Raw genomic sequence first — 27,665 nt, forward strand, 5'->3', positions numbered from 1 at the left:
CAATTGTAACATTTTTGGTTCTATACACCACCACAATGGGTTTGAAATGAAACGAAGATGATGTGCTTTACCTGCAGACTGTCAGCTTTAATTTGAGGGTATTTACATCCAAATCAGGTGAACGGTGTTGGAATTACAACAGTTTGCATATGTGACTCCCACTTGTTAAGGGACCAAAAGTAATGGGACAATTGGCTTCTCAGCTGTTCCATGGCCAGGTGTGTGTTATTCCCTCATTATCCCAATTACAATGAGCAGATAAAAAGGTCCAGAGTTCATTTCAAGTGTGCTATTTGCATTTGGAATGTGTTGCTGTCAACTCTCAAGATGAGATCCAAAGAGCTGTCACTATCAGTGAAGCAAGCCATCATTAGGCTGAAAAAACAAAACAAACCCATCAGAGAGATAGCAAAAACATTAGGCCTGGCCAAAACAACTGTTTGGAACATTCTTAAAAAAAGGAACGCACCGGTGAGCTCAGCAACACCAAAAGACCGGGAAGACCACGGAAAACAACTGTGGTGGATGACCGAAGAATTCTTTCTCTGGTGAAGAAAACACCCTTCACAACAGTTGGCCAGAAAAAGAACACTCTCCAGGAGGTAGGTGCATGTGTGTCAAAGTCAACAATCAAGAGAAGACTTCACCAGAGCGAATACAGAGGGTTCACCACAAGATGTAAACCATTGGTGAGCCTCAAAAACAGGAAGGACAGATTAGAGTTTGTCAAACAACATCTAAAAAAGCCTTCACAGTTCTGGAACAACATCCTATGGACAGATGAGACCAAGATCAACTTGTAGCAGAGTGATGGGAAGAGAAGAGTATGGAGAAGGAAAGGAACTGCTCATGATCCTAAGCATACCACCTCATCAGTGAAGCATGGGGGTGGTAGTGTCATGGCGTGGGCATGTATGGCTGCCAATGGAACTGGTTCTCTTGTATTTATTAATGAGGTGACTGCTGACAAAAGCAGCAGGATGAATTCTGAAGTGTTTCGAACAATATTATCTGCTCATATTCAGCCAAATGCTTCAGAACTCATTGGACGGCGCTTCACAGTACAGATGGACAATGGCCCAAAGCATACTGCAAAAGCAACCAAAGAGTTTTTTAAGAAAAAGAAGTGGAATGTTATGCAATAGCCAAGTCAATCACCTGACCTGAATCCGATTGAGCATGCATTTCACTTGCTGAAGACAAAACTGAAGGGAAAATGCCCCAAGAACAAGCAGAAACTGAAGACAGTTGCAGTAGAGGCCTGGCAGAGCATCACCAGGGATAAAACCCAGCGTCTGGTGATGACTATGCGTTCCAGACTTCAGGCTGTGATTGACTGCAAAGGATTTGCAACCAAGTATTAAAAACTGAAAGTTTGATTTATGATTATTATTATGTCCCATTACTTTTGGTCAAGTAACAAGTGGTAGGCACATATGCAAACTGTTGTAATCCCTGCACTGTTCACCTGATTTGGACGTAAATACCCTCAAATTACAGCTGACAGTTTGCAGGTAAAGCACATCTTGTTCGTTTCGTTTTATATCCATTTTGGTGGTGTATAGAGCCAAAAATTTTAGAATTGTGTCAATGTCCCAATATTTATGGACCTGACTGTATTTTATTCTACATTATTCCAATGTCATTGACAATGGTCAATGACATTGAATGAAGGCCAATCTTTCTTGGGGCATTAGGGGAGGTTTTATCATACCAACTGCACCAGAATTGTAACATCAAAAAGTCGCAAATACTTGTGAGAGGGGCATGGATGGGAGGGGGGGGGGGGGGGGGGGCTAAGTGGCTTGTCATTTACCATTACATATGCCAGTTTCCTGATGCAAGTAATGTCGAAAGCCTACGCCAATTCCTAGCTGGCATAGATTAAAGTTCAGTCTGGGAAAGAATTTCCCACACGAAGTGCGTTTCCCGAAGTGAATATGCTCGTATGAAACTGCCCTTAGATAACTTTTTGCATTTGCCCAGTACTGCGATGTACCTAAACAAAGAAATCCATAAGCCTGCTAACCGTGCTTGGTTCCAGCACAGAGGCTCCTCTCAGGGATACTTCCGGTCCCAGGCCTCTACACATCTGGACAGGGTCGTGTGCACCGTTGTGGATAATAAATGGCCTTAGTGGTGATGTGTCTCAAAGCAGCAAGGTACTGGTTGGCCAGGTGCTGCTTGGGTATACATTACCACTGAGGCTAGAGAATGGCTGCAGCTGCACACAAATTACCGTCCGTTGGCCAAATAGGAATAGCTCTTTAACCCCTTAAGGACCTAGGACGTACCGGTACGCCCTATTTCCCGAGTCCTTAAGGACCTAGGACGTACCGGTACGCCCTATTTCCCGAGTCCTTAAGGACCGAGGACGTACCGGTACGTCCTGACTTAAAATCGGAACTCCGGCGCCGCAGGGGTTAATCGGAACGGGATTTCGGCTGAAATCATTCAGCCGGCATCCCGTAACAATGCAGGGGGGGGTCATTTGACCCCCCCGTATCGGCGATCGCAGAAAACCGCAGGTCAATTCAGACCTGCGGTTTTCTGCGTTTCCGGTCCATTCGGGTGTCCTGTGACCCGATGAACCGGAAAAAGACTGCGATCGGTGGCGTAATTATACACCACCTATCGCAGTCCGAGGATTTGGAGAGGCGGTGCTGGCCCTGGTGCTGAATGCCGCTGTCCAGGGTGCTGATTGGTGCAGGGGAGAGAGGCGCGAGATTCAAACTTCCTGCGCTCCTCTCTCCCCTCCTCTTCCTGTCCAGCACCCTGACCGTGCAGCATCGTCCAGCACCAGCTCCTGTGTCCCCCTAATCGGAATCCATCACCCTCCTGCACCCATCGCCACCCAGGTAGGTTAGGGTCAGTGAGGGAGAGGCACCGTTAGGCAGGGAAAGAAGGGAAAAGTAAGTTAGAAAAAAAAAAAAAAAAGTACTTTTATTCCAAACTTCCAAACTTCCATCTAACCCTAACCCAGACCCCTCCTGCCACTTGCCCCCCCACCCACCCCCCACCAGCCACTTCCCCCCCCCACCTGCCTCCCCCCCCCACCCACCCCCCACCAGCACCCCCCACCCCCCACTCACCACCACTTTTTTTTTTCTGCGTGCGCTGACTGGCCGGCACTTTTTAGCGTCCGTCCACTGTTAGCGCATCGCCCGCCCCACCACCCCACCGACCGCTGATCAGCGTTGTACCGCTGATCAGCAAGTTTTAACTTTTTTTTTTTCTAACACTTGCCCATTTTTTTGCCTGGACTTTTTAGTACGCGAACACCCGTTGCCCCCACACACACGCACATATAATAAAGTTTGCCACACACGCACACCTACACGCACACACACCCATGGCCCACCGGATGTTCTCGGCCGAGGAGGCATACGCCCAGATTGCCTCCGACTCTGAGAGCCCCAGTGAGGATGAGGATGACCCCACATTCCTTTTGTCATCCGCATCCTCCTCATCATCATCTGATGACGATGAGCCACCAAGGCGGCGGAGACGCCGCCAGGCGGAGCCAGGGGCCCCACATGCTAGGGATCCTGTGGCCCACCCTAGTACGAGCCGCCCTGGGGTTCGTACTGGTTTCCCGGTCCACCAAATAAGTCCACCGGAGCCCCCTGCCGATGAACTTAGCTGGTGTCCCCCAGTGGACTTTGAGCCTGAGATTCCGGATTTTGCTGGCAATCCTGGAATCCAGATTCCCACAGTGGGGTTTACTGAAATAGACTATTTTAGTTTTTTTTTCAGTAACTCACTGGTGAATTTGATGGTGGAGCAGACGAATCTGTACGCCCAACAGTTCGTCGCTCAAAACCCAGGCTCAGTTTTGGCTAGACCCGGTGGCTGGACGCCGGTCAGTGCAGCCGAAATGAGGACATTTTGGGGCCTCGTGCTGCATATGGGTCTAGTCCAAAAACCCAGTGTCAGGCAATACTGGAGTGGGGACGTCCTATACCAGACCCCACTGTACAGTATGGTCATGATACGTCACCGGTTTGAGGCCATCCGGAAATGTCTGCATTATTCCGATAATGCAGCATGTCCCCCCCGAAGTGATCCTGCCTATGACCGGCTGTATAAGATACGGCCGGTCATCGATCACTTTGGGGCCACATTTCAGCAGGCCTACGTACCTGGAAGGGAGGTCGCGGTTGATGAGTCTCTCGTTGCGTTCAAGGGGAGACTCAGTTTCCGCCAATACATTCCCACAAAGCGGGCGAGGTATGGCGTGAAGCTATACAAAATTTGTGAGAGTGCCTCAGGGTACACTTACAAATTTCGTGTGTACGAGGGGCGAGATTCCCGTATTGAACCCCCAGAATGTCCCCCCACTCTGGGTGTTAGCGGGAAACTCGTGTGGGACCTTATGTACCCACTGCTGGATAATGGTTACCACTTGTACGTGGATAACTTTTATACCAGCATTCCCTTGTTCAGGTCCCTTGCCGCCAGATCCACGTTCGCTTGTGGGACCGTGCGGAAAAATCAACGCGGCCTCCCTGCCTACCCCCTCCAGGTACCTATCCCCAGGGGTGAGACCCGTGCCCTTACCAGTGGAAACCTGTTGCTGGTCAGGTATAAGGACAAGAGGGATGTCCTTATGCTGTCCACAATCCACGGTAACGGCACCACCCCTGTCCCTGTGCGAGGTACCGCGGCAACGGTCCTCAAGCCCGATTGTATCGTCGACTACAATCGGTATATGGGAGGAGTTGATCTCTCTGATCAAGTCCTCACGCCATATAACGCCATGCGCAAAACCCGGGCATGGTACAAAAAAGTTGCGGTCTACTTGGTACAGGTTGCCATGTACAACTCTTTTGTACTATCCCGAAGCGCTGGCAGCACAGGGACATTCCTCCAGTTCTATGAGGCAGTCCTCAAAGACCTGATCTTTTCGGACCGGGAAAGAGCAGGCCGGAGTACCTCGGGAATTGGAGGCGCCCGGATCGTCCCTGGCCAACACTTTCCAGGTGTGGTCCCCCATACTGGAAAGAAGGGACGAACCCAAAAAAAGTGCAGAGTGTGTCACAAGAGGGGGATACGGAAGGACACCACTACTCAATGTGACACTTGCCCCGATCATCCGGGCCTCTGCATTATCAATTGCTTCAGGGAGTATCACACTTCCATGGAGTACTAAATTTTTATAATCCTCAACAGTCCACTAGAGAACATAAAACACTATGGCTCTCAGACTTTGGAGACACGGAAACAATTTTTCTTTCCCCAAAAAATATTAGTTTTAGAGCAGGCATCCTCAAACTGCGGCCCTCCAGATGTTGTAAAACTATAACTCCCAGCATGCCCAGACAACCTACAGCCATCAGCAGGGCATGGTGGGAATTGTAGTTTTACAATATCTGGAGGGCCGCAGTTTTAGGATGCCTGCTTAGTGTCTCCAAAGTCTGAGAGCCATACATATTGGGCATCGTCGCGTGCGTAAAAGTCGTCGCTATAAAAATAACTTTTGACCAAACGTCTCGGATGAACGGTGTTAAAAATATAAAATAAAAACTGTGCCAAAACACCAATTTTTGGGCAAAATTTCAATTTGAATCCATTTTGCCGGTAATAAAGCAAGGGTTAACAGCCAAACAAAACTAAATATTTATTGCCCCGATTCTGTAGTTTGCAGAAACACCCCATATGTGGTCGTAAATGGCTATATAGCCGCACGGCAGGGCATAGAACGAAGGGAACTCCATATGGTTTCTGGAAGGCAGATTTTGATGGACAGTTTTTTTTTTGACACCATGTCCCATTAGAAGCCCCCCCTGATGTAGCCTAGACTAGAAACTCCAAAAAAGTGACCCCATCTAAGAAACTACACCCCTCAAGGTATTCAAAAGTTACTTTACAAACTATGTTAACCCTTTAGGTGTTCCACAAAACCAAATAGTGAATGTAGAAACAATTTTAGAATTACATTTTTTTGTTACATTGCCTCAAAAAAGACTAATATAGAGCAACCAAAAATCAAATTTACCCCAAAAATAGTCCCAAAACAACAACCACCTTATCCCGTAGTTTCCTAGATGGGGTCACTTTTATGGAGTTTCTACTCTAGGGGTGCATCAGGGGGCTTGAAAGGGTACATGGTGTCAATAAACCAGTCCAGCAAAATCTGCCTTCCAAAAATGACGTTCCCCTTCTTCTATGTCCTGCCGTTTAGCCAAATAGTAGTTTACGACCACATATGGGGTGTTTTTGCAAACTACAGAATCAGGGCAACCCATTTTGAGTGTTGTTTGGCAGTTAACCCTTGTTTTACTCCTGGAAAAAATTGATTATATTGGAAAATTTTCCAAAAAATAGAAATTTCAAAATTGTTTCTCCATCTGCCATTAACTCTTGTGGAACACCTAAAGGGTTAACAAAGTTTGTAAACCCAGTTTTGAATACCTTGAGGGGTGTACTTTCTTAGATGGAGTCACTTTTTTGAAATTTCTATTCTAGGGGTGCAACAGGGGGCTTCAAATGGGACATGGTATAAACAAAACCAGTCCTGCCAAATCTGCCTTCCAAAACCCATATGGTGTTCCCCTCCTTCTATGTGCTACCGTTCGGCCAAACAGTAGTTTACGACCACATATGGGGTGTTTTTGCAAACTACAGAATCAGGGCAACCCATTTTGAGTGTTGTTTGGCAGTTAACCCTTGTTTTACTCCTGGAAAAAATTGATTATATTGGAAAATTTTCCAAAAAATAGAAATTTCAAAATTGTTTCTCCATCTGCCATTAACTCTTGTGGAACACCTAAAGGGTTAACAAAGTTTGTAAACCCAGTTTTGAATACCTTGAGGGGTGTACTTTCTTAGATGGAGTCACTTTTTTGAAATTTCTATTCTAGGGGTGCAACAGGGGGCTTCAAATGGGACATGGTATAAACAAAACCAGTCCTGCCAAATCTGCCTTCCAAAACCCATATGGTGTTCCCCTCCTTCTATGTGCTACCGTTCGGCCAAACAGTAGTTTACAACCACATATGGGGTGTTTATGAAAACTACAGAATCAGGGCAACCCATTTTGAGTGTTGTTTGGCAGTTAACCCTTGTTTTACTCCTGGAAAAAATTGATTATATTGGAAAATTTTCCAAAAAATATAAATTTCAAAATTGTTTCTCCATCTGCCATTAACTCTTGTGGAACACCTAAAGGGTTAACAAAGTTTGTAAACCCAGTTTTGAATACCTTGAGGGGTGTACTTTCTTAGATGGAGTCACTTTTTTGAAATTTCTATTCTAGGGGTGCAACAGGGGGCTTCAAATGGGACATGGTATAAACAAAACCAGTCCTGCCAAATCTGCCTTCCAAAACCCATATGGTGTTCCCCTCCTTCTATGTGCTACCGTTCGGCCAAACAGTAGTTTACGACCACATATGGGGTGTTTTTGCAAACTACAGAATCAGGGCAACCCATTTTGAGTGTTGTTTGGCAGTTAACCCTTGTTTTACTCCTGGAAAAAATTGATTATATTGGAAAATTTTCCAAAAAATAGAAATTTCAAAATTGTTTCTCCATCTGCCATTAACTCTTGTGGAACACCTAAAGGGTTAACAAAGTTTGTAAACCCAGTTTTGAATACCTTGAGGGGTGTACTTTCTTAGATGGAGTCACTTTTTTGAAATTTCTATTCTAGGGGTGCAACAGGGGGCTTCAAATGGGACATGGTATAAACAAAACCAGTCCTGCCAAATCTGCCTTCCAAAACCCATATGGTGTTCCCCTCCTTCTATGTGCTACCGTTCGGCCAAACAGTAGTTTACGACCACATATGGGGTGTTTTTGCAAACTACAGAATCAGGGCAACCCATTTTGAGTGTTGTTTGGCAGTTAACCCTTGTTTTACTCCTGGAAAAAATTGATTATATTGGAAAATTTTCCAAAAAATAGAAATTTCAAAATTGTTTCTCCATCTGCCATTAACTCTTGTGGAACACCTAAAGGGTTAACAAAGTTTGTAAACCCAGTTTTGAATACCTTGAGGGGTGTACTTTCTTAGATGGAGTCACTTTTTTGAAATTTCTATTCTAGGGGTGCAACAGGGGGCTTCAAATGGGACATGGTATAAACAAAACCAGTCCTACCAAATCTGCCTTCCAAAACCCATATGGTGTTCCCCTCCTTCTATGTGCTACCGTTCGGCCAAACAGTAGTTTACGACCACATATGGGGTGTTTTTGCAAACTACAGAATCAGGGCAACCCATTTTGAGTGTTGTTTGGCAGTTAACCCTTGTTTTACTCCTGGAAAAAATTGATTATATTGGAAAATTTTCCAAAAAATAGAAATTTCAAAATTGTTTCTCCATCTGCCATTAACTCTTGTGGAACACCTAAAGGGTTAACAAAGTTTGTAAACCCAGTTTTGAATACCTTGAGGGGTGTACTTTCTTAGATGGAGTCACTTTTTTGAAATTTCTATTCTAGGGGTGCAACAGGGGGCTTCAAATGGGACATGGTATAAACAAAACCAGTCCTGCCAAATCTGCCTTCCAAAACCCATATGGTGTTCCCCTCCTTCTATGTGCTACCGTTCGGCCAAACAGTAGTTTACGACCACATATGGGGTGTTTTTGCAAACTACAGAATCAGGGCAACCCATTTTGAGTGTTGTTTGGCAGTTAACCCTTGTTTTACTCCTGGAAAAAATTGATTATATTGGAAAATTTTCCAAAAAATATAAATTTCAAAATTGTTTCTCCATCTGCCATTAACTCTTGTGGAACACCTAAAGGGTTAACAAAGTTTGAAAAAACAGTTTTGAATACCTTGAGGGGTGTAGTTTCTAGAATGGGGTCATTTTTGGGAGGTTTCTATTATCTAAGCCTCACAATATGACTTCAAACCTGAACTGGTCCATAAAAAGTGGGATTTTGAAGATTTCTGAAAATTTCAAAATTTGCTTCTAAACTTCTAAGCCTTGTAACATCCCCAAAAAATAAAATATCATTCCCAAAACAATTCAAGCATGAAGTAGACATATGGGGAATGTAAAGTCATCACAATTTTTGGGGGTATTACTATGTATTACAGAGGTAGAGAAACTGAAAATTTGAAATTTGCTAATTTTTCAAAATTTACGGTAAAAATTGTATTTTTTTATGCAAAAAAATTAACTTTTTTGACCCAATTTTAGCAGTGTCATGAAGTACAATATGTGACGAAAAAACAATCTCAGAACGGCCTGGGTAAGTCAAAGCGTTTTAAAGTTATGAGCACTTAAAGTGACACTGGTCAGATTTGCAAAAAATGGCCTGGTCCTTAAGGTGAAAATGAGCCTGGTCCTTAAGGTGAAAATGAGCCCGGTCCTTAAGGGGTTAAGTGTAAAATGGTGAACAGACAATTTAATGACCAATATTTCAACAGCTTCATAATAAATGATAACACACATGTCAATCAGTAGATAACATTACAAAGTCTAAGTTACAAGTGCTGATGTGTTTCGCCATAACAGTTTGGTAACAACATCAGTGATTAAAGGAAATTACAGATATTAGGTTATGACTTATTCGTACTTTTACCTTTACTCCAGTTGTCATATCAGCTGTACAAAGGACTTCTCCCATTATCATACTCTTATTGACAAAGTTCTTCTTTTTATCTATCTAAGAAAAGTAAGCAAAAGAACACAGCATAAGTATGTGACACCTGTTATAGCCATAAACGTTGAATACAAAATATTGTAAAAATTAGACCTAATTTACAATGCTGATTAAAGGGTATTTTACGGCTCTGGAGCTCCTTTAAAGTGTCTTTGAAAAACTTCCGAAATGTCATAGCAAACATATGAAAAGTTTTGATTGGTGGGGGTCTGAGTGCTGAGACCCCTACCGATCACTAGGAGAGAGAAGTGATCAGATTGCGCATTGTCTCTCTTCTCCTTGCTGCAGGAGACAGGCTCAATAGAGCGTCGATTCCGTCTGCTGTAACGAGGAGAGACAGTGCTCTGTGTGAGCTCTTCTTGCTACTTAGTTCTTACAATTACGGGGGTCTCAGCACCCAGACCCTCGCCGATCAAAAGCTTTGATATGTCGCTAAGACAAATCAAAAGGCTTTTCAAACTGCAGGTACACTTAAAGGTAAATAGTACATCAAATAAATGCATAAGTAGCAACCGCCTAATATAATATGATGTATGGTATATTACCTATAATGAAAACATAAAAGCATCAGTAATATGCATCAAACCAAAACGTTATGTACATAGACATTTTCTCTTTTTACTGTAGACATTTATCTAAAATCTGGCTACTGAGTATGTGTGACCAGCAGTGCTCAGCTCAGCAGATGGACGTGCACATAGCTGTACACTTTGAACATCAGGTGGCACCGTACTACGTAAGAAACAGTCATAACTCTCCACTTCACAAATATTCTTCAATATTTTATCATTCCTAAAATTATTATGGCATGTAATGACAGAAATATTTCTTTAATTAACTTTAAAAATCAACCAATATACAGTTAAAGAATAAATCCACACTGAATTGAAAAAAGAATATCAGGAAATATTCTGTCAACTTGATAAATCGAGCTGTTCAGTTATAATAACTTTTGTTAAAGTTATTCAATGGGACACTTCCATCAGAAAGGAATATTTTTTGTGAAATCTATGGGGGTCATTTATTATCCTGAAATACGCCTATAAAAAGGGTGTAAAAAAGTGGGCATGGAGTGGGTGGGGAAGCGGGCTCGTGTCATTCATAATTTTCTACATGTTTTCGGCATAAAAAATGGTCTAAATGTAAGCTAGCAAGAAAGCTGTATTACAGTTAGAACTAGCGCTGGATGTGCCGAACTTATGTAGAGGCCTGGGCCTCTACATAACTTTGGTGGATCCATCGCCAGCTATAGTGGTTATTAAGACCGGCGTCAAAAACGCCAGTCAAATTAAATGACCCCCTATATTTATAGAAAACAGTTTTTAAAGAATTTTTGTTTTGTTTTTTTCCTTTCAATTTCTGCAGAATTATACCACTGAAATATTAAAGGAGTTTTGCCATCACATACAATGGGGGCATATCGCTAGATATGAATGGGAGCAGGGGCCGCGTGTGCGCAGTGCGCTCCCATTCACTTGTATGGGAGAAGTGCTGAGCAACGCTTGGTGGTGGACTAACCCCAGGAAACCCGGGGTCCTCCAGCCACAGCTCTCCCCGCTCCGTTCTCCTTGTAGGTGCGGGTCCCAGAGGTGGGAACCGCACCTATCAGACAATGGGGGCATATCCTTGCGATGTGCCCCCATTGTATGTGATGGGAATACCCCTTAAAATATTGTCCCGGTAAACCACTGTCCGTTTACTGCTGCTGTGAGTGAAAGATGTTATCTGTTAGGAAAATAATAAAGTGCAGAATTTGGATAACAGTATAACAGCTCTACTGTTCTCTTAATGGGCTTAGATAAAGATTCCCACAGAAGAGCATTGATGTCTAATGTGCTATATTTTAATTGAGTCTCTCATCCCCCATTCTCTCTCTGGTCGGACTGAATGGTCTGACAAAAAAAAAAAGTTAGGCTGTCTGCTGTGCTAAAAGTCCAAACTAAGAAGGAAGTTAAAGAGTCATGACAGGAAGTAGAATACATGGAGTGACCTAAAAAAATTACATACAGGAAAAAAAAAAAGATAAAAATCATATATAGGCTGGTAATACAATTTTAAAAATGAGGTGGTAGTGTAGAAAATCTGGATAACATCCCTTAACTGAGATATAACTAAAGTCATATTGGTGGTCACCCAGTTTTCTTGAAAATAGAAGTGACTAATAAATTACTAAATTGAACTTAAGAATAAGTATAAGAAATGAGAAAAATATTTTAAAGGGAACCTGTCACCTGGATTTTGGGTATAGAGCTGAGGACATGGCCACCAGCACATCCGCAATACCCAGTCCCCATAGCTCTCTGTGCTTTTATTGTGTATGAGGCTACTAATGTTTCCGGAGCCCAGCCTCGCCCACTGTGAAGGAGCCCAGCACCGCCCCGCATACTCCGAATCTTCTCCTTGCTCCCCGATGTCACAAAGCAAGAGAGCCGTAATCTCGCGATGCGCGAGCTAGCGCATGAGCAGTGTCGGCATAGTGTTCCTTCCCTGTGCTGGCATCAGCCTCAGGGACCGAACTGCGCATGCGCTAGCTCGCGCATCGCGAGATTACGGCGCTCTAGCTTTGTGACGTAGGGGAGCAAGGAGGAGATTCTGAGGATGTGTGGCGGTGCTGGGCTCATCTAAGGTTCATTTACATATCTATAAAATCGTTTTTTTGACACAATAAAAGCACACAGAGCTATGGGGACTGGGTATTGCGGATGTGCTAGCGGCCATCTAGCAGCCCATGTCCTCAGCTTTCTACCCAAAATCCAGGTGACAGGTTCCCTTTAAACTCTTACCATTTCATCTAATGCACGCTGAACTTGTGGTATGCTCATGGTAAATTTCACTCTGTCCATAGTCAGGTCTCTAATCTCATCCAGACTGAGATCATATCTGTGAAGATCACACAAAATGACGTTTTAAAACACATTTTGCAAGTCATTTTTACATCCATTTTAATGCAGAATTAGAATATTTTACATCAGGTTTCTTTTAGTGACAGATACAATTGTCGGGCCAAGATAAGAAAACAACTGTGCTTCATTTGCTTCCACTAATCTGGCATTTCATCAAAATCTGAAATAAGTGACCTTTTACGCTTTACATTAAATGCATCAGAAAGGATGGATTCCAGATGATTCTAAAGGTAAAAAATATTCCACTACAGCAGAAGACGATGCAAATATACCACTACTAGGAAGAGTACAGGTTAAGCTCGAAAAATTTGAATATCGTGCAAAGTTCACTTATTTCAATAATGCAACTTAAAAGGTGAAACTAACATATTAGATAGACTCATTACATGCAAAGCGAGATATTTCAAGCCTTTATGTGTTATAATTTGGATGATTATGGCTTATAGCTTATGAAACCCCAAAGTCACCATTTTGAGTCCCCCTTTGCTCAGGGGATATGGATCAATTAGCTGACTAGAGTGTCACACTTTGAGCCTAGAATATTGAACCTTTTCACAAAATTCTAATTTTAAGCTGCATTAATGTAATGCCTTTTACTTTGCACTACTGAAATAAATGGACTTTTGCACGATATTCTAATTTTTTGAGTTTCACCTGTATGATGTATATTACCGGTAAACAGGTTTTTTATGGGTTTTAGAAATTGTTTTCTAATATGCTAAAATAATAAATAATACTCTTTGTGATATATTCTCCTGAAATATTAAAGGGAGCCAGTCACCATAAAAGTCACTTATAAACTAGGCCCAATGCCTTCAAGGGCTTAGGCTACTTTCACACTCGCGTTTGGTGCGGATCCTTCATGAATCTGCACAGACGGATCCGTTCAGATAATACGGCCGTCTGCATCCATTCAGAACGGATCTGTTTGTATTATCTTTAACATAGCCAAGACGGATCAGTCCTGATCACCACTGAAAGTCAATGGAGGACGGATCCGTTTTCTATTGTGCCAGATTGTGTCATAGAAAACGGATCCGTCCCCATTGACTTACATTGTGTGTCAGAACGGATCCGTTTTGGTGTCCGTCTCCAGAGCGGAATGGAGACGGAACGGAGGCAAACTGATGCATTCTGAGCGGATCCTTATCCTCTCAGAATGCATTAGGGCAAAACTGATCAGTTTTGGACCGCTTGTGAGAACCCTGAACGGATCTCACAAACGGAAAGCCAAAACGCCAGTGTGAAAGTAGCCTTACTCAGATAAACGTAATGAGAACTTTTACTTAGTGATCCATTGCTTCATTCTGGAGAAAAACTACTTTTAATCCATATGTAAATAGGTGCACCAAGGGCAGGTCCAAGCCACTCTGTGCACCCTTGCTCCTTCTGCTAGCCCCTCCCTCTCACGTACCTCCCAACTGTCCTGGATCCAGCAGGACAGTCCTGGATTTTAGTGGCTGTCCCACAGTCCTGGAAGGGCTGAGGTATGTCCCGCTCTCAACTGATTATAATGGTAAAGCAGCATTCCTCTCAGTTGCCAACGCTCCCCAAAAGCAGCATCATGTGCTGTCACACGCCGCGCTGCTGGTCTGTGAAGGAGGAGCTCCTCCCACACAGCAGTACGATGTGTGACAGTATCCTGCCTGCTGGGAAGCGCCGGCAGCTGAGCTGTAATGATCATCGGAGGAACTAGGTGATATTTACTTATTTTTTGTTTTGTTATTTTACTTGCAGTAAAGGGGGCACATACCTGGGCATAGCTACTGTGAAGGGGCATGTATCTGGGCATAAATACTGTGAAGGAGGCACATACCTGGCTATAACTACTGTGAAGGGGGCACATTACTGAGCATAAATACTGAGGAGGGGGCACATACCTGGGCATAACTACTGTGAAGGGGCACATACCCGAGCATAACTACTGTGTGGGGGGCATACCTGGGCATAACTAATGTGAAAGGGGCACATATCTGGGCATAACTACTGTGAGGGTGCACATATCTAGGCATAGCTACTGTGAATAGGGCATATATCTGGACATAACTACTGTGAAGGGGCACATATTTGGGCATAACTACTGTGAGGGGGCACATCTAGGCAAAGCAACTGTGAAGGGGGCACATCTAAGCACAACAACTGTGAAGGGAGGACATATCTGGGAATAGCTACTGTAAAGGGGGCGCATATCTGGGCATAACTACTGTTAAGGGGGAGCATATCTGGGCATAACTACTATGAAGGGTGCACATCTGGGCATAACTACTGTGACGGGGGTATATCTGGCCATAGCTATTGCGAAAGGAGCACATATGGGCATAATTACTGTGAAGGGGGTACATGTGAGCATAGCAACTGTGAGGGGCACAATGTGGGCATTACTACTTACTATGTGGGGGTTTTAAGGAGACTGGGTGTGAGTTAGAGGCATAGTCTAGTAGGAAAAAAATTGCTGCTGCGCACACATATTGCCCCTCTTGTTGTTTTAAAAAGTTGGGAGGTATGCTCTCCATCTTGATTGTCAGGGCCAAACAAACTGACTATTGGGCCCCATAGTAAAGCTCAGTATGCCCCTCCCCCCACAGCACCACCAACACTCCCAGGCAATACAGATCACACAGAGCGACGCTCCACATTTCTGACAAATTAATAATCTTTTACATTAAGCAGAAAACTGGCGTAAATGTCTATAGATCTTCTGAGACCAATGCCCCCTCTTTTTGCACAAGTCTCATTTAAAAACTTTGTATGCCTGAGAACTTGCATGTGGAGAAGATAATTCGCCCCCTTTCGTCATTGACACATCATGTGACCACAGCGGCCAGCCATAATAGACTTCACATCACTTCGACTGATCATCAACAAGAAGGGATGGGGAATGGAAGACTTTTATTTTGCATTTAAGGTAACTAAAAGGGTATTCCCAGCCTGGGCATTTATGTCAAAACAGTGGATATACCAGTGTGACAGATGGGGGTCCCATGTCTTCTGACCCCCCTGGTTTGGCGGCCACTGCATCCAGGCAGTGGTCATGGATCTCTTCATTGACTTCTATGGGAGATTGGGAAATATCCAAGCAGTTATTTGTGTGAATATTGTTATGTGATGGTAGATTTGGTGCTTAGCAAAATTTTTGTGTTCATAATCAGCCTGAATGATCTAGAAATGTCTCCGTATAAATACTAATCTCTACCACTAGATGGTGCCGTACAGCAATACTTTTACAAATGATTGTGGTTCCATGAGGAGAAGTACATTTTGGGATAGTCAGTACATGAGTTAGGGGATGTATTTTCGGCTGGCACACTCTTTATTATTATACCTGGCAGATTTGTTAGAATCTATGTATACACTTTAGGCCTTGTAGCTGCTAATTAATACTAGCATTTAGCAGTGCCCAGACCTTTAAAAAATACAGAGAAAACCTACTTCCCAGAATCCACTTCTCCAATTCTCAAAAATGAAGGTCATGCTGCGGTTTGCTCTCTGGTATGGGAACGGAATACATTTTGGAGCATACCGTTCTGTTCAGTTACGTTTTGTTCCCATTGACAATGAATGGAGGAAAAACGGAAGCGTTTTTTTTCCAGTATTGAGACCCTTTGACGGATCTCAATAGCGGAAAATATTAACGCTAGTGTGAAAGTAGCCTTATACAGCCTTAGGGTACATTCACACGACCATATAATTTAATCCGCATCCGTTCCGCATTTTGCAGAATATATGCGGATCCATTCATTCCTATGGGTGAATAAAATGTGCGTACAACGTTCAGTATGTTGTCCACATCCGTGTTTCCGCATTTCTAGTCCGCAAAAATATGAAGCTTGTCCTACTATTGTCCACACAGATCGCTCTACAGCCCCATTCAAGTCAATGGATCCGCAAATTGCGGATGACATACGGAATGGTTTCCGTATGTCATCCGTTTTTTGCGGATCCGGTTCCGTATTTTTGAAGGCCTTAATAATTCTTTTTTTTTCTCTCTCTCTCTATCTTTTTTTTTTTCTTCCATTTTTTGCGGACCGTAAAAAACGGAAGACATACGGAACACAAACGCAAGTCATTTGTCCGCAAAATGCGGACACAAGGTTCCTTTATTCGCTGACCGCAAAACGGAAAGGATTACACATGGTTGTGTGAATGTACCCCTAAGTCACTGGATCTGCCCTTGACTGCTTCTTTTAAAATGTGTTTTAAAGAGGACCTTTCACAACTGTACAAACTAAAAACTAACTAGATCAGTGGGCAGAGCGGCGCCCAGGGGTCCCCCTGCACTTACTAGTATGTCTGGGCGCCGCTCCGTTCGCCCGGTATAGGCTCCGGTGTCTGCGCTCACTGGACTGATTTTTTGTATGAGGCGTGTCCCTTGCTGCAGTGCTGGCCAATCGCAGCGCACAGCTCATAGCCAGGCTATAGCTGTGCGCTGCGATTGGCCAGCGCTGCAGCAAGGGACACGCCTCATACAAAAAATCAGTCCAGTACAACAGAGGGAGCGCAGACACCGGAGCCTATACCGGGCGAACGGAGCGGCGCCCAGACATACTAGTAAGTGCAGGGGGACCCCTGGGCGCCGCTCTGCCCACTGATATAGTTAGTTTTTAGTTTGTACAGTAGTGAAAGGTCCTCTTTAATCTCTGTATTAGAAAGTAGCAGATTTTGGAACAGATTTTCTGTCGCAGAACATTTTCCCCTATATGTCAGGATTTCCATGTATGTCACTGTACAGGCACACTAGTATATGTCACCAATAGACTGCCATTGTAGATTTTCTTTTTACTGTATCCCTCATCTTCATCTACTAAACTATTCACTGCAGCAGAAAAAGAATACCGGCCAGAGGTATGCCAAGGGAACAACCCCTTGGACATAAGCCGAGTGAATGGTGTTGGTGCCCATGGGTATATTTGGCGTATACACCTGAAGCTTTCCTGACGTATACACCGAATATACTGTAGTTCACAAACGTGGTGTTCAGTAGCAGATAATAGAAGTTAGAGGTAACAAGTGCACAGATGATGACGGATGTGTTTAACGTACGTCACCGATGCATATTTCTTCTTTGGACATCAGCACCTGAATTAATAAACTGTACGGCAACCACCTACCCGACAGCACTGTATGCATATAGGAAGTGTCTCCTATAGGATCCCTTCCCAGGAACTGGTTTATCCTGTGTGTACATCACGACAAGCCACAACTTGGTAAAGACATGTAGATTAACTTCCTACAGTACATGCGGATACATTTTATTATACTTGAAGGGTGGAACATCACGTCTTAGTATTACACACATCATGACCTATTCGACCCACTGCATCTGTAAAAACCCATGAAGGTACAAGTCCTACTAAGCATTGTTTTATATTACTCTATTTACTTAAAGGGCTTCTGTCACCCCCAAAACACATAATATTTTTTTTGGGGCTTGTTAAAATCTTTATTTAACTACTATTCCCTATATAGGGATCTTACCTTTGTCTGTGGCTTCTTTTCCTTATAAAACAATCTTTTAAAATATGCTAATCACTTCACTACCAGCAAGTAGGGCGTCTACTTGCTGGTAGCCGCCGAAAAAACCGCCCCCTCCTCCTGTTGATTGACAGGGCCAGCGAGCGCTCTCCTCCTCCGGCTGGCCCTGTCAGCATTTCAAATTCCGCGCCTGTCTTCATTCGGCGCAGGCGCTCTGAGAGAAGGAGGCTCGCCTCCTCAGCACTCCCGCAGTGCGCCTGCGCCGATGACGTCTTAAGGAAAAGAAGCCACAGACAAAGGTAAGATCCCTATATAGGGAATAGTAGTTAAATAAGGATTTTAACAAGCCCAAAAAAAAAAATATGTGTTTTGGGGGTGACAGAAGCCCTTTAATAAAGGGGTATTCCCATCTGAGACAATGGGGGCATATAGCTAGAATATGCCCCCATTGTCTGATAAGTGCGGGTCCCACCTCTGGGACCCACACCTACACAGAGAACTGAGTGGGGAAGGTGGTGTCCGGCCACCACCAAGCGCTCTCCCCATAGTATTGAATAGGAGTGCACCCCGCTTGAGTGGCCACTGCTCCCATTAATTTCTATGGGGCCGACAGAAATAGCTGAGCCAGAGCTTGGCTATTTTCAGCGGCTCCATAGAAATTAATCTAAGCCGGCTGCGCATGCACAGTGCGCCCTCCACAACTTTTGGGGCTCTGTTCTCGGTGTAGGTGCTGGTCTCAGAGGTGGAACCCGCATGTATCAGACAATGGGGGCATATCCTAGCGATAAGCCCCCATTGTCTGGGATGGGAAAACTCTTTTAAGTATCATCTGAGTGCATATGAATATGCCATATATCATGCTACTGAACCCAAGCATACAGTCAGCTGTAAATATATAAGACTCTGTTCCCATCTGTGTCAATCAGTTCCATTATTCTCCTCAGTCATAGGAGCAACAGCAGTGGCATATCCAGTACATGATGGACACCAGCGGACTCTGACGGACCTCAGCAGTGTATCACAGTCTGTTGGGGATTCCGCTACCCTTCCAGGTATCCAGAGTATAGCGGTGCATACACAGCCATTGCTTCAGAAGCAGCAGCAGAGCCTCTGTGCATGTGCCGCTACTCAGAGCAATGAGTGACAGCTCCAGGCGAGATGTCCAGCCCTGTCAAATAAGAGGGAAGGGGGGAGTCTCTTGAATAGCAGGGCCACCCCTTGCTGCTTATAAACTGAGATTAACAAGTCCATTTGGACAAATCAATTTGCTAATTTCTACTGGTGCCCATCATATTACCAGAAAAAACTGCAGAATCTGCAACTGAGCCTCCAATGCCGATGTGAACAGAGCCTAATGCATTCAAAGCCAGCTTGCGATTTCTGTGCTCTACTCATACAGCTTGTGCAGGGGCGGACTGGCCAGAGACACTACAGCGAAATTTCCCGGTGAGCCGATGCCTAGGAAGGACCTCCCAAGCCCTCTTCATGGCTGTCAGAGCAGGTACATAAAGATCTGATTCTCTCCTAGGCACCTGGCCTTCGCAGGTATCCTCCTAAATTCAAATTTATCACCGTCCTCTGGTGAGGCCAAACAATTATCACCTATTCGAAGGATAGGTAATAAATGTTGTTTTGGGAAAACCCCTGTAAGGCAGATTTGATGTTCAGGAGAATGGGGAAGTTAGTGAAAAAGAATCCGACTTCCGGTTCCGGCGCGCGCATGATCGGCCGCTAGTGAGAAGCGTTCCGCTCGCCCAGCCCGAAATTCGTGAACCCGCCGCTCACCGGGGCAAAGATTTTCCCCCAAAAAACCCTCGGGAATAACGGGGGGCCACCCATGGAAAAGTTTGTGGTCAGAGGCGGTTCGCAAAAGGAAGTTCAGTCGGCACTCCCGGCAGGTGACGACCAGAAAGCCAGAGGGAAGATGGCGCCGGTGGCTGAAAAGCATCACAGGTTCACCCGCTCGACTTCCCAGTCGACACAGAGAAGCACCGAGGCGTCGGGCTCGGAGGATGAAGAGGGGGAGAGTGGTCACCTCCCGAAAGGAGATTTGATAACCTCGTGCAAATCCATGGCTATAGAAGTAGCTAAACTGCTGGCACCTGATATAAAAGCTTCTCTAGAGGCCACAGTTGCAACGGCCTTACAGCAACTGCAGGCTGAAGTATCGCAACACACCACCCAGATTACTGAGGTACAGGAAAGAGTGGTACTAGTTGAAGAAGAGCTGGAAAAAGCCCAAAGCAACATCACTGACCTTTTACGTAGTAATCAGTTCCTGAAGGAGAAGATTGACGACTTGGAGAACCGCTCTAGGAGGAGCAATTTACGAATAATTGGCCTGCCAGAGTCAATCCCTCCGAATCAGTTGGCAGACATCTGTGAAGCAGAAATACCGCAAGCATTGGGTCTGAGAGGTGCGTGTGTAGTAGAGAGGGCGCACCGGTTGGGACCGCCACTGCCAGCAGGATCAAGATCTAATAACACAAGGCCCAGAGCTACAATTGTAAAATACCTGAATTATGCGGCCAAAGAGGCCATATTGGCGAAGTTCAGACGCAAAGAACAACCCCTAATGATCCGGGGCAACAAGATCCTTCTTTTCAGTGACTATTCTGCTGAGGTGGCGAAGCGAAGGAAAGAATTCATCCCAGTGTGTTCTTCACTGGCAAAGAGCAAGATCAAATTTGCTTTATTATATCCTGCCACCTTGAGGATTTTCCGCCAGGATGGATCAATTGATACCTTTCACTCACCAGGAGAAGCGAGGGAAGCACTGGAGTTTGATCCACTATATTCGGACATAGTCATGTCCTCCTCCCAAAGATCCGCAACTTCAGCCAGAGGAAGAGGAGCTGGGCAGAGTCCAGGCAGATCGACGTCACGAGCTAAGGGACCAGATCGGCGGGAGATCGAACCTGAATGAAGACGGGCAACCTGGAGAGTGGCTTGCCGGAGATGAGGAATCCCTGATGGGACACGTGAGAAATCAGTGGACTTAAAGTTCTTTTTGTTGAGACTGTAGATGTCTGTTATATTTAATATTATGGGCTGGAGAGTGGGATAATAGGAAAGTGAGTCTATGAAAATGTTAGATAGGGGTAGTGACAACAGCTACACTGTAGGATGCGTGAAAGAAGTGAAGTCAAAAGCATTGATGTTTATGTTGTGGGGTTGGTTATGGGGTTATGGGAGGGGGGGAGGGGGGGGGGATAGGGACAAATACTGATTTGAGTCATGTCGTAGTGAGGATGCTGGTTAGCTTTCATGTGAGATACGTGGGCTGTTTATTCCGTGCGGGTTTTCCTGCAGAAATCCTTGAATTGAGAAACAATTATGAGGGTAGCCACATGGAATGTTAAAGGGCTCCGGTCCCCTGCTAAACGTATGGCAGTACTGCGTCATCTTAAAAAACTAAGGGTTGATGTCGCGTTTCTGCAGGAGACCCACTTAGAAGAGGCAGATTTTGCTAGGATGCGAAAACTGTGGGTAGGACAAGTACTGGGATCGCCTTCAACAGGCAAAAAGGCGGGAAACATAGTCCTCTTTCACAAACGCCTGCGTTATGAGGTTTCATCTATGACAACAGACAAAATGGGGAGATGGATGCGTCTATGTATAAATTCTCCAGTGGGTCGGTTGGTAATGCACAATGTGTATGCCCCCAATACTTCCCAAAATACTTTTTATGATGTCCTGGAGAAGGACATTCTTATGGAGGATGCACAGTTATTGTTGGTAGCGGGGGACTTTAACCGGGTACACAGCGAACAAGAAGACAGGAAACGGGGGGGGCTGGCGACTGCTACTAAAAGACATCGGACCCAGACGCTGCGCCCGTTACTGCAAAATACAGGACTACATGACACATGGCGATACCTTCACCCGGAGGATCGCGAGTACACCCATTTCTCTCATGCCCAGGGGTCATGGTCCCGGATTGATTATCTCCTAACATCTCCGGGGTTGTTACCCAAAGTAAAAGCGGTGGAGATCTCTGACCTATTAATCTCGGACCATGCCCCAGTGGTTATGGAGCTCATTGACACGGTTCCTAGAGGACAGGACATCATTTGGAGAATGCCACAACATTTGTCAAGTGACAAGGAGTTCATAGATAAGCTAAAAGGTTGGTGGTGGGAATATGCACAGGATAATGCGGAACATGTAACAGAACAGGGTCTGTTCTGGGATGCGGCGAAGGCGGTGCTGAGAGGCCGGATAATGTCGTACACGATAGGAAAAAAGCGTGAGGCGAGAGATAAGTATGATAAAGCCACGACACAGGTACGAGAGACGTATACCAAATTCTTACTTAATCCCACGGAGCCCAATAAATTAGCCTGGGTTACGGCGAAGCATAATTTCGATTACTGCCAAGAAAAACGGGAAAAATGGGCCCGGATGGGTTCCCTGCAGAATTTTACAAATCAATGAACCAAGAAGTGGTTCCGACTTTGACCGGATTGTTCAACAACATCATGCTAGTGGGAAGCCTGCCTGAAACGGGAAGAATGGCTTATATTAAAGTTCTTCCGAAACCAGGGAGGGACTTGACCCAGCCAAGTGCGTATAGGCCAATTTCCTTAATAAATCAGGATGTCAAGATCCTATCAAAACTCTTGGCCAATAGGCTGGCAAATTGTGTGCCTGAACTCATTGGTCCACATCAAGTGGGGTTTATGAAGGGCAGATCAGCGGTTACAAATATTCGCAAAGTCCTAGCCAGTCTGAATGCACACAGGGGAATAAAATCGGAGCCATGTCCAGCATTGCTCGCAATTGACGCCGAAAAGGCTTTTGATAATGTAAGTTGGCAATGGCTGGACATGGTTCTGGATAGGTTTAACATTAAGGGACACTTTAGAAATTACTTGACGGCGCTTTATGAAAACCCAAAGGCGAGAGTTAACATACCAGGATTCCTGTCCAGACCTATTATACTTGGCAAAGGAACATGACAAGGGTGCCCCTTATCCCCGTTGCTCTTTAACATGGCGATGGAACCTCTGGCTAGATGGTTGATAAAATCTGACACTTTTGAGGGTATTAAAATAGGTAGTAAGGAACTAAAAATTAGTTGTTTTGCGGACGACATCCTGCTGTATCTAGGGACTCCCGAGCTCCAATTAGGAAAGGTGCTAAAAGAGTTAAGTGCATATGGAAAGGTAACGGGCTATAGGATTAACGTGGACAAGAGCCAGTTATTGTTTTTAGGACAAAAAACACATTTGGGGAACCATGGGATAAATGGGGTTGAAGTGCGGAAAGACTATATAACTTATTTAGGCATTAAAATTGGACGCACCCCGAACTCGCTGTATACACTAAATTATCCCCCTCTCTTCTTGAAAATAGAAACAGAGTTGGAAAAATGGCGGGACCTGCCCCTGTCTTTGTGCGGTAGAGCCCACTTAATCAAAATGATAAGTTTTCCAAAACTACTTTACCCTCTTCAAATGATACCGATGCTACTAAAGCATGTGGATGTTGTGAGGATGCAGAGAGCGTTCAATCGCTTCCTGTGGAAAAATAAACGACCTCGTATAGCCTATGCCAAACTGACGATGCTGAAGTATGAAGGAGGGTTGCAACTTCCAAATATTCGTCACTACAATCTGGCGGCGCTATTCAGACATGTTAGAGACTGGGTATGGGGCACGGAATACTACTCGGCGATTTCGTTTGAGAAGGAATTAGCTGGTAGAGAGAACCTAGAGGCCTTATTGCATTCTAAATTAAGAGATGTCCCAATACCAATTAGGCAAGCCGTCCTTCTGAAGGACACCATAATGGCGTGGAAAGCTATTAGAAAGGTTTATGGGCTCCCTTACTACATCTCTCCTAGATTGCCATTGTGGTCGCTTCCAGCTTTTCCCCAGGGCAGGGAAAACACACTATTCCAGGTATGGAAAGACAAAGACATCACAAGGCTTAGTGACCTATTGCAGGATAACAATACCCAGTGGCTGTCCTGGGAACAGTTAAAAGGAAAATACGACTTACAAGACGCACATTACCTTCCCTATCAGCAAATTAGAAGTTATTGTAAAGCGCAGGCGAGTTCTCTGGGTGACATGGAAAGGTTGGGGTGGTTTGCGGCTTTATTAGGTAGAAATAGTTCCCATATGTCTCTATCAGACTTGCACCGGAAGCTCCATAACATCCAGACGATAGGCTTGGTAAAAGGAGCTTATAAACCTTGGGAAAGGGAGCTGTCAGATCAGAATATTGCAAAAAAAATGAGAGAGGGCCTTGACTTGGTGAGAAGGGCAACATACAATGAACAGTGGAGGGAATCCCAACTGAGACTTATGCATAGAGCGACATACGCCTTTAACTTGTCTTATCGGGATGCCCCGGCCCATTATTTGCGGAAATGCCCCAAATGTTATCTCCCAAGAGCTGGGTTGTTACACTCTATATGGGAATGCCCAAAAGTGATGCCGCTATGGCAGCAGTCGGTAGACACAATAAAGGAAATTTGGGAAGAGACGGTGGGATTAACGCCCCAACAGTGTATTTTTCATTATAAACCTAAAAACCAAAATGAGGAAATAGGAACTGTGGTGGCTAAAGGAGGGGTACATCTCATGCTGATGTCAGTAAAGAAAGCCCTTTTAAGGCATTGGTTGGAAAGAGAAGGCCCGTCATGGGAGGAGGTGATTGGAATGATGAAGAATGTCCTATATTTAGAAAGATTGGAGGTAGAACAAGACAAGGAACGCCTAGTCGAGAAATTTATCAAAAAGTGGAAAGTTTTTGTAGAAAAGTTATTGTCACGTGACGAGATTAAGGAGCTCATGGATCCGTTTAAATTGACTAAATGGTACCTGGAATCACAGCTTGCTAGTAGACTAGGGAAATTGGAAGTGTAATCTGACGCACGGGAATTCTAGCCGAAAGACAAAATTGGCATTTTTTATAAGGCATTATGAAATCACTATAGTCTCAAATCAGTGTTCCTAAACTGGGTGGTTTGGGGAAGCGGGAGGGGAGGGAATAGGGTTTGTGGTAGGGAGGGGTGAGAAGTTAAAAGATAAAAAAAAAAAATTGTGGATTTGTGAATCTGTAGCATGACCTTGGATATGTGCATGTACAATAATACCTGCTTAATTATTGTCAATCCATGTCTTGTATTGGCATTTTCTTCTAACTGTATGTAATCTTCCACTTTAATAAAGAGATGTTTAAAAAAAAAAAAAAAAAGAATCCGAGTGACACAGCACAGTCATACACAAAGCATACTGTTGTCTTTATTCTTAAAGAGGTTGTCCCACAAAAAAATATTCTACAGTTTTCAAACCAGCATCTGAATCTGAATTTTTTTGTAATTGCAATTAAAAATGTAGCATAGCCACTGAGTTATTCAATAAAGTGTCTCTGTATAGCGCCACCTGCTGATTGTTCTTTTTCTTGTTTCCTTGTCCTGCTCACTAAGATGGCCGCACATGCTCAGTTTCATCTTTCAACTGCGTCCTGAGCTGTGATAGGGAGAGCATGGACACACCCCCTTAGCTGTGATAGGGAGAGCATAGACACGCCTCCTGAGCTGTAGCAGAAAAGACACTCCCCTTGAGCTGTCGGCTTGATATAGATCTAGCAGAGCAATCTCTGGATCCATGTGTTGGTTCTAGCTTAGTTAGAAAGAGGTTGTCATGTGCTACATGATGTCTTATTTTCATTTTTTTTACATTAGTCACGGGAGTACCCCTTTAAATACCCACCTTTTACTACGTGTATCACTGGACAGAAGTATTACAAGGTGAGGCTGGTTGTCAAGGCCCCTTACCAAAGTATACTTGAGAACAGTATACCTATTTATTACTCAATAGACTTCACCCTACATCAAAATATACTAATAAAAGGCAAAGGAAGCTCTGAACACAACTATCTAGACTCACATCCTCCCGTTCTGCCTGCCAAAAATGTATCCAAAGCAACAATCCTCCCTCGAGATATACACAGTGAAATAAGCGGAGATGGGTGCAAAAAACAGCCGTGATGTCATCACTATTAGTTAACTTCTATAAACTACACACAAATCCTATTCTTGAGCAAAAAGAAAACCCATGGCGCGAACCACCTTGAGTAAACCCAACCTAAATGAAGATGAACGCTAGACAAGGATTTGATATTAAAAGGTGTTGAAGTTGTCTACAGAGGAAGAACAACACTAGTAGATTATTGGAAAGGTAATTCAGTAGTAACAAACACCAGTAAAAGTAGATCAAAGGTTGTGCGTGGTGCCATTCCCTCTCATCTCATGACCTGACCTACAGAAAACTGCTGATCAGATACTTCCAAGGTCATAGCTAGTGATACTAAAAGATTATCTGCACAGATTAAAAGTAAAACAACTGCCAAGTATGCCCGCCATATAAAATCCAGTTCAAGTAAGGCCTCTTTCACACTTGCGTTGTCCGGATCCGGCGTGTACTCCACTTGCCGGAATTACACGCCGGATCCGGAAAAACGCAAGTGTACTGAAAGCATTTGAAGACGGATCCGTCTTCAAAATGCTTTCAGTGTTACTATGGCAGCCAGGACGCTATTAAAGTCCTGGTTGCCATAGTAGGAGCGGGGAGCGGGGGAGCGGTATACTTACAGTCCGCGCGACTCCCGGGGCGCTCCAGAATGACGTCAGAGAGCCCCATGCGCATGGATGACGTGCCATGCGATCACGTGATCCATGCGCTTGGGGCGCCCTGACGTCACTCTGGAGCGCCCCGGGAGCCACACGGACGGTAAGTATACTGCTTCCCCGCTCCCCGCTACACTTTACCATGGCTGCCAGGACTTTAGCGTCCCGGCAGCCATGGTGACCATTCAGAAAAAGCTAAACGTCGGATCCGGCAATGCGCCGAAACGAAGTTTTGCTTAAGGCCGGATCCGGATCAATGCCTTTCAATGGGCATTAATTCCGGATCCGGCCTTGCGGCAAGTGTTCAGGATTTTTGGCCGGAGCAAAAAGCGCAGCATGCTGAACTGAAGACATCCTGATGCATCCTGAACGGATTTCTCTCCATTCAGAATGCATTAGGATAAAACTGATCAGGATTCTTCCGGCATAGAGCCCCGACGACGGAACTCTATGCCGGAAGAAAAGAACGCAGGTGTGAAAGAGCGCTAAACCTTCTTTCCAACCTCAGCTGCAGTCTTCATCCATAATCTATATACACCAAACAAAACTGCTTGACATCTGTGAGATTACTCAACTGATGACCAGCCACTGGATAATTCTTAAAGGGGTTATCCTATGATTCATGTAAAAAATGAAAATCCGACATCATATAGTAAGTCAGATTCTTTCTCACAATCTTAGAACCGACCTGTACCTCCAGAGATCTACTCATTCATTGCTCCAATTGCTCAGATTTATTTCAAGCTAACAGCTCCGGGGGGTGTGCACTTTCTCAGAGGAAAGATGGGACTAAGCGCGTGCTTCCATCTCAGTGAGCAAGACAGAGACAGTAGGTGGCGCTATACAGATAGATTTCAATGAATAACATTTCTAGTTACCGTACATGCACTTACAAAAGTATTCAAATCCAGATGCTGGTTTTAAAAATGTAGAATATTTTTTGTTCGACAAACCCTTTAAAATCAACAGATACATGCGAAGATTTTCACAAGGCTCCAAAAGAACAGCGTGATTTAGCTGTGATGCTC

At 44.4% G+C, this 27,665-nt stretch overlaps 1 protein-coding gene across 1 annotated transcript in view; it reads right to left on the reverse strand.

Annotated features, from left to right (window-relative positions):
• Positions 1 to 27,665, reverse strand: part of ACOXL (acyl-CoA oxidase like) — a 625,524-nt gene that overhangs the window by 574,042 nt on the left and 23,817 nt on the right. Inside the window, 2 exon segments of the mRNA XM_040429469.1 lie at positions 9,538 to 9,621; positions 12,402 to 12,498. Of these exon segments, the coding sequence (XP_040285403.1) occupies positions 9,538 to 9,621; positions 12,402 to 12,498 (181 nt within the window).

The sequence above is a fragment of the Bufo bufo genome, chromosome 4 (genome assembly GCF_905171765.1).
Source record: "Bufo bufo chromosome 4, aBufBuf1.1, whole genome shotgun sequence".
NCBI lineage: Eukaryota > Metazoa > Chordata > Amphibia > Anura > Bufonidae > Bufo > Bufo bufo.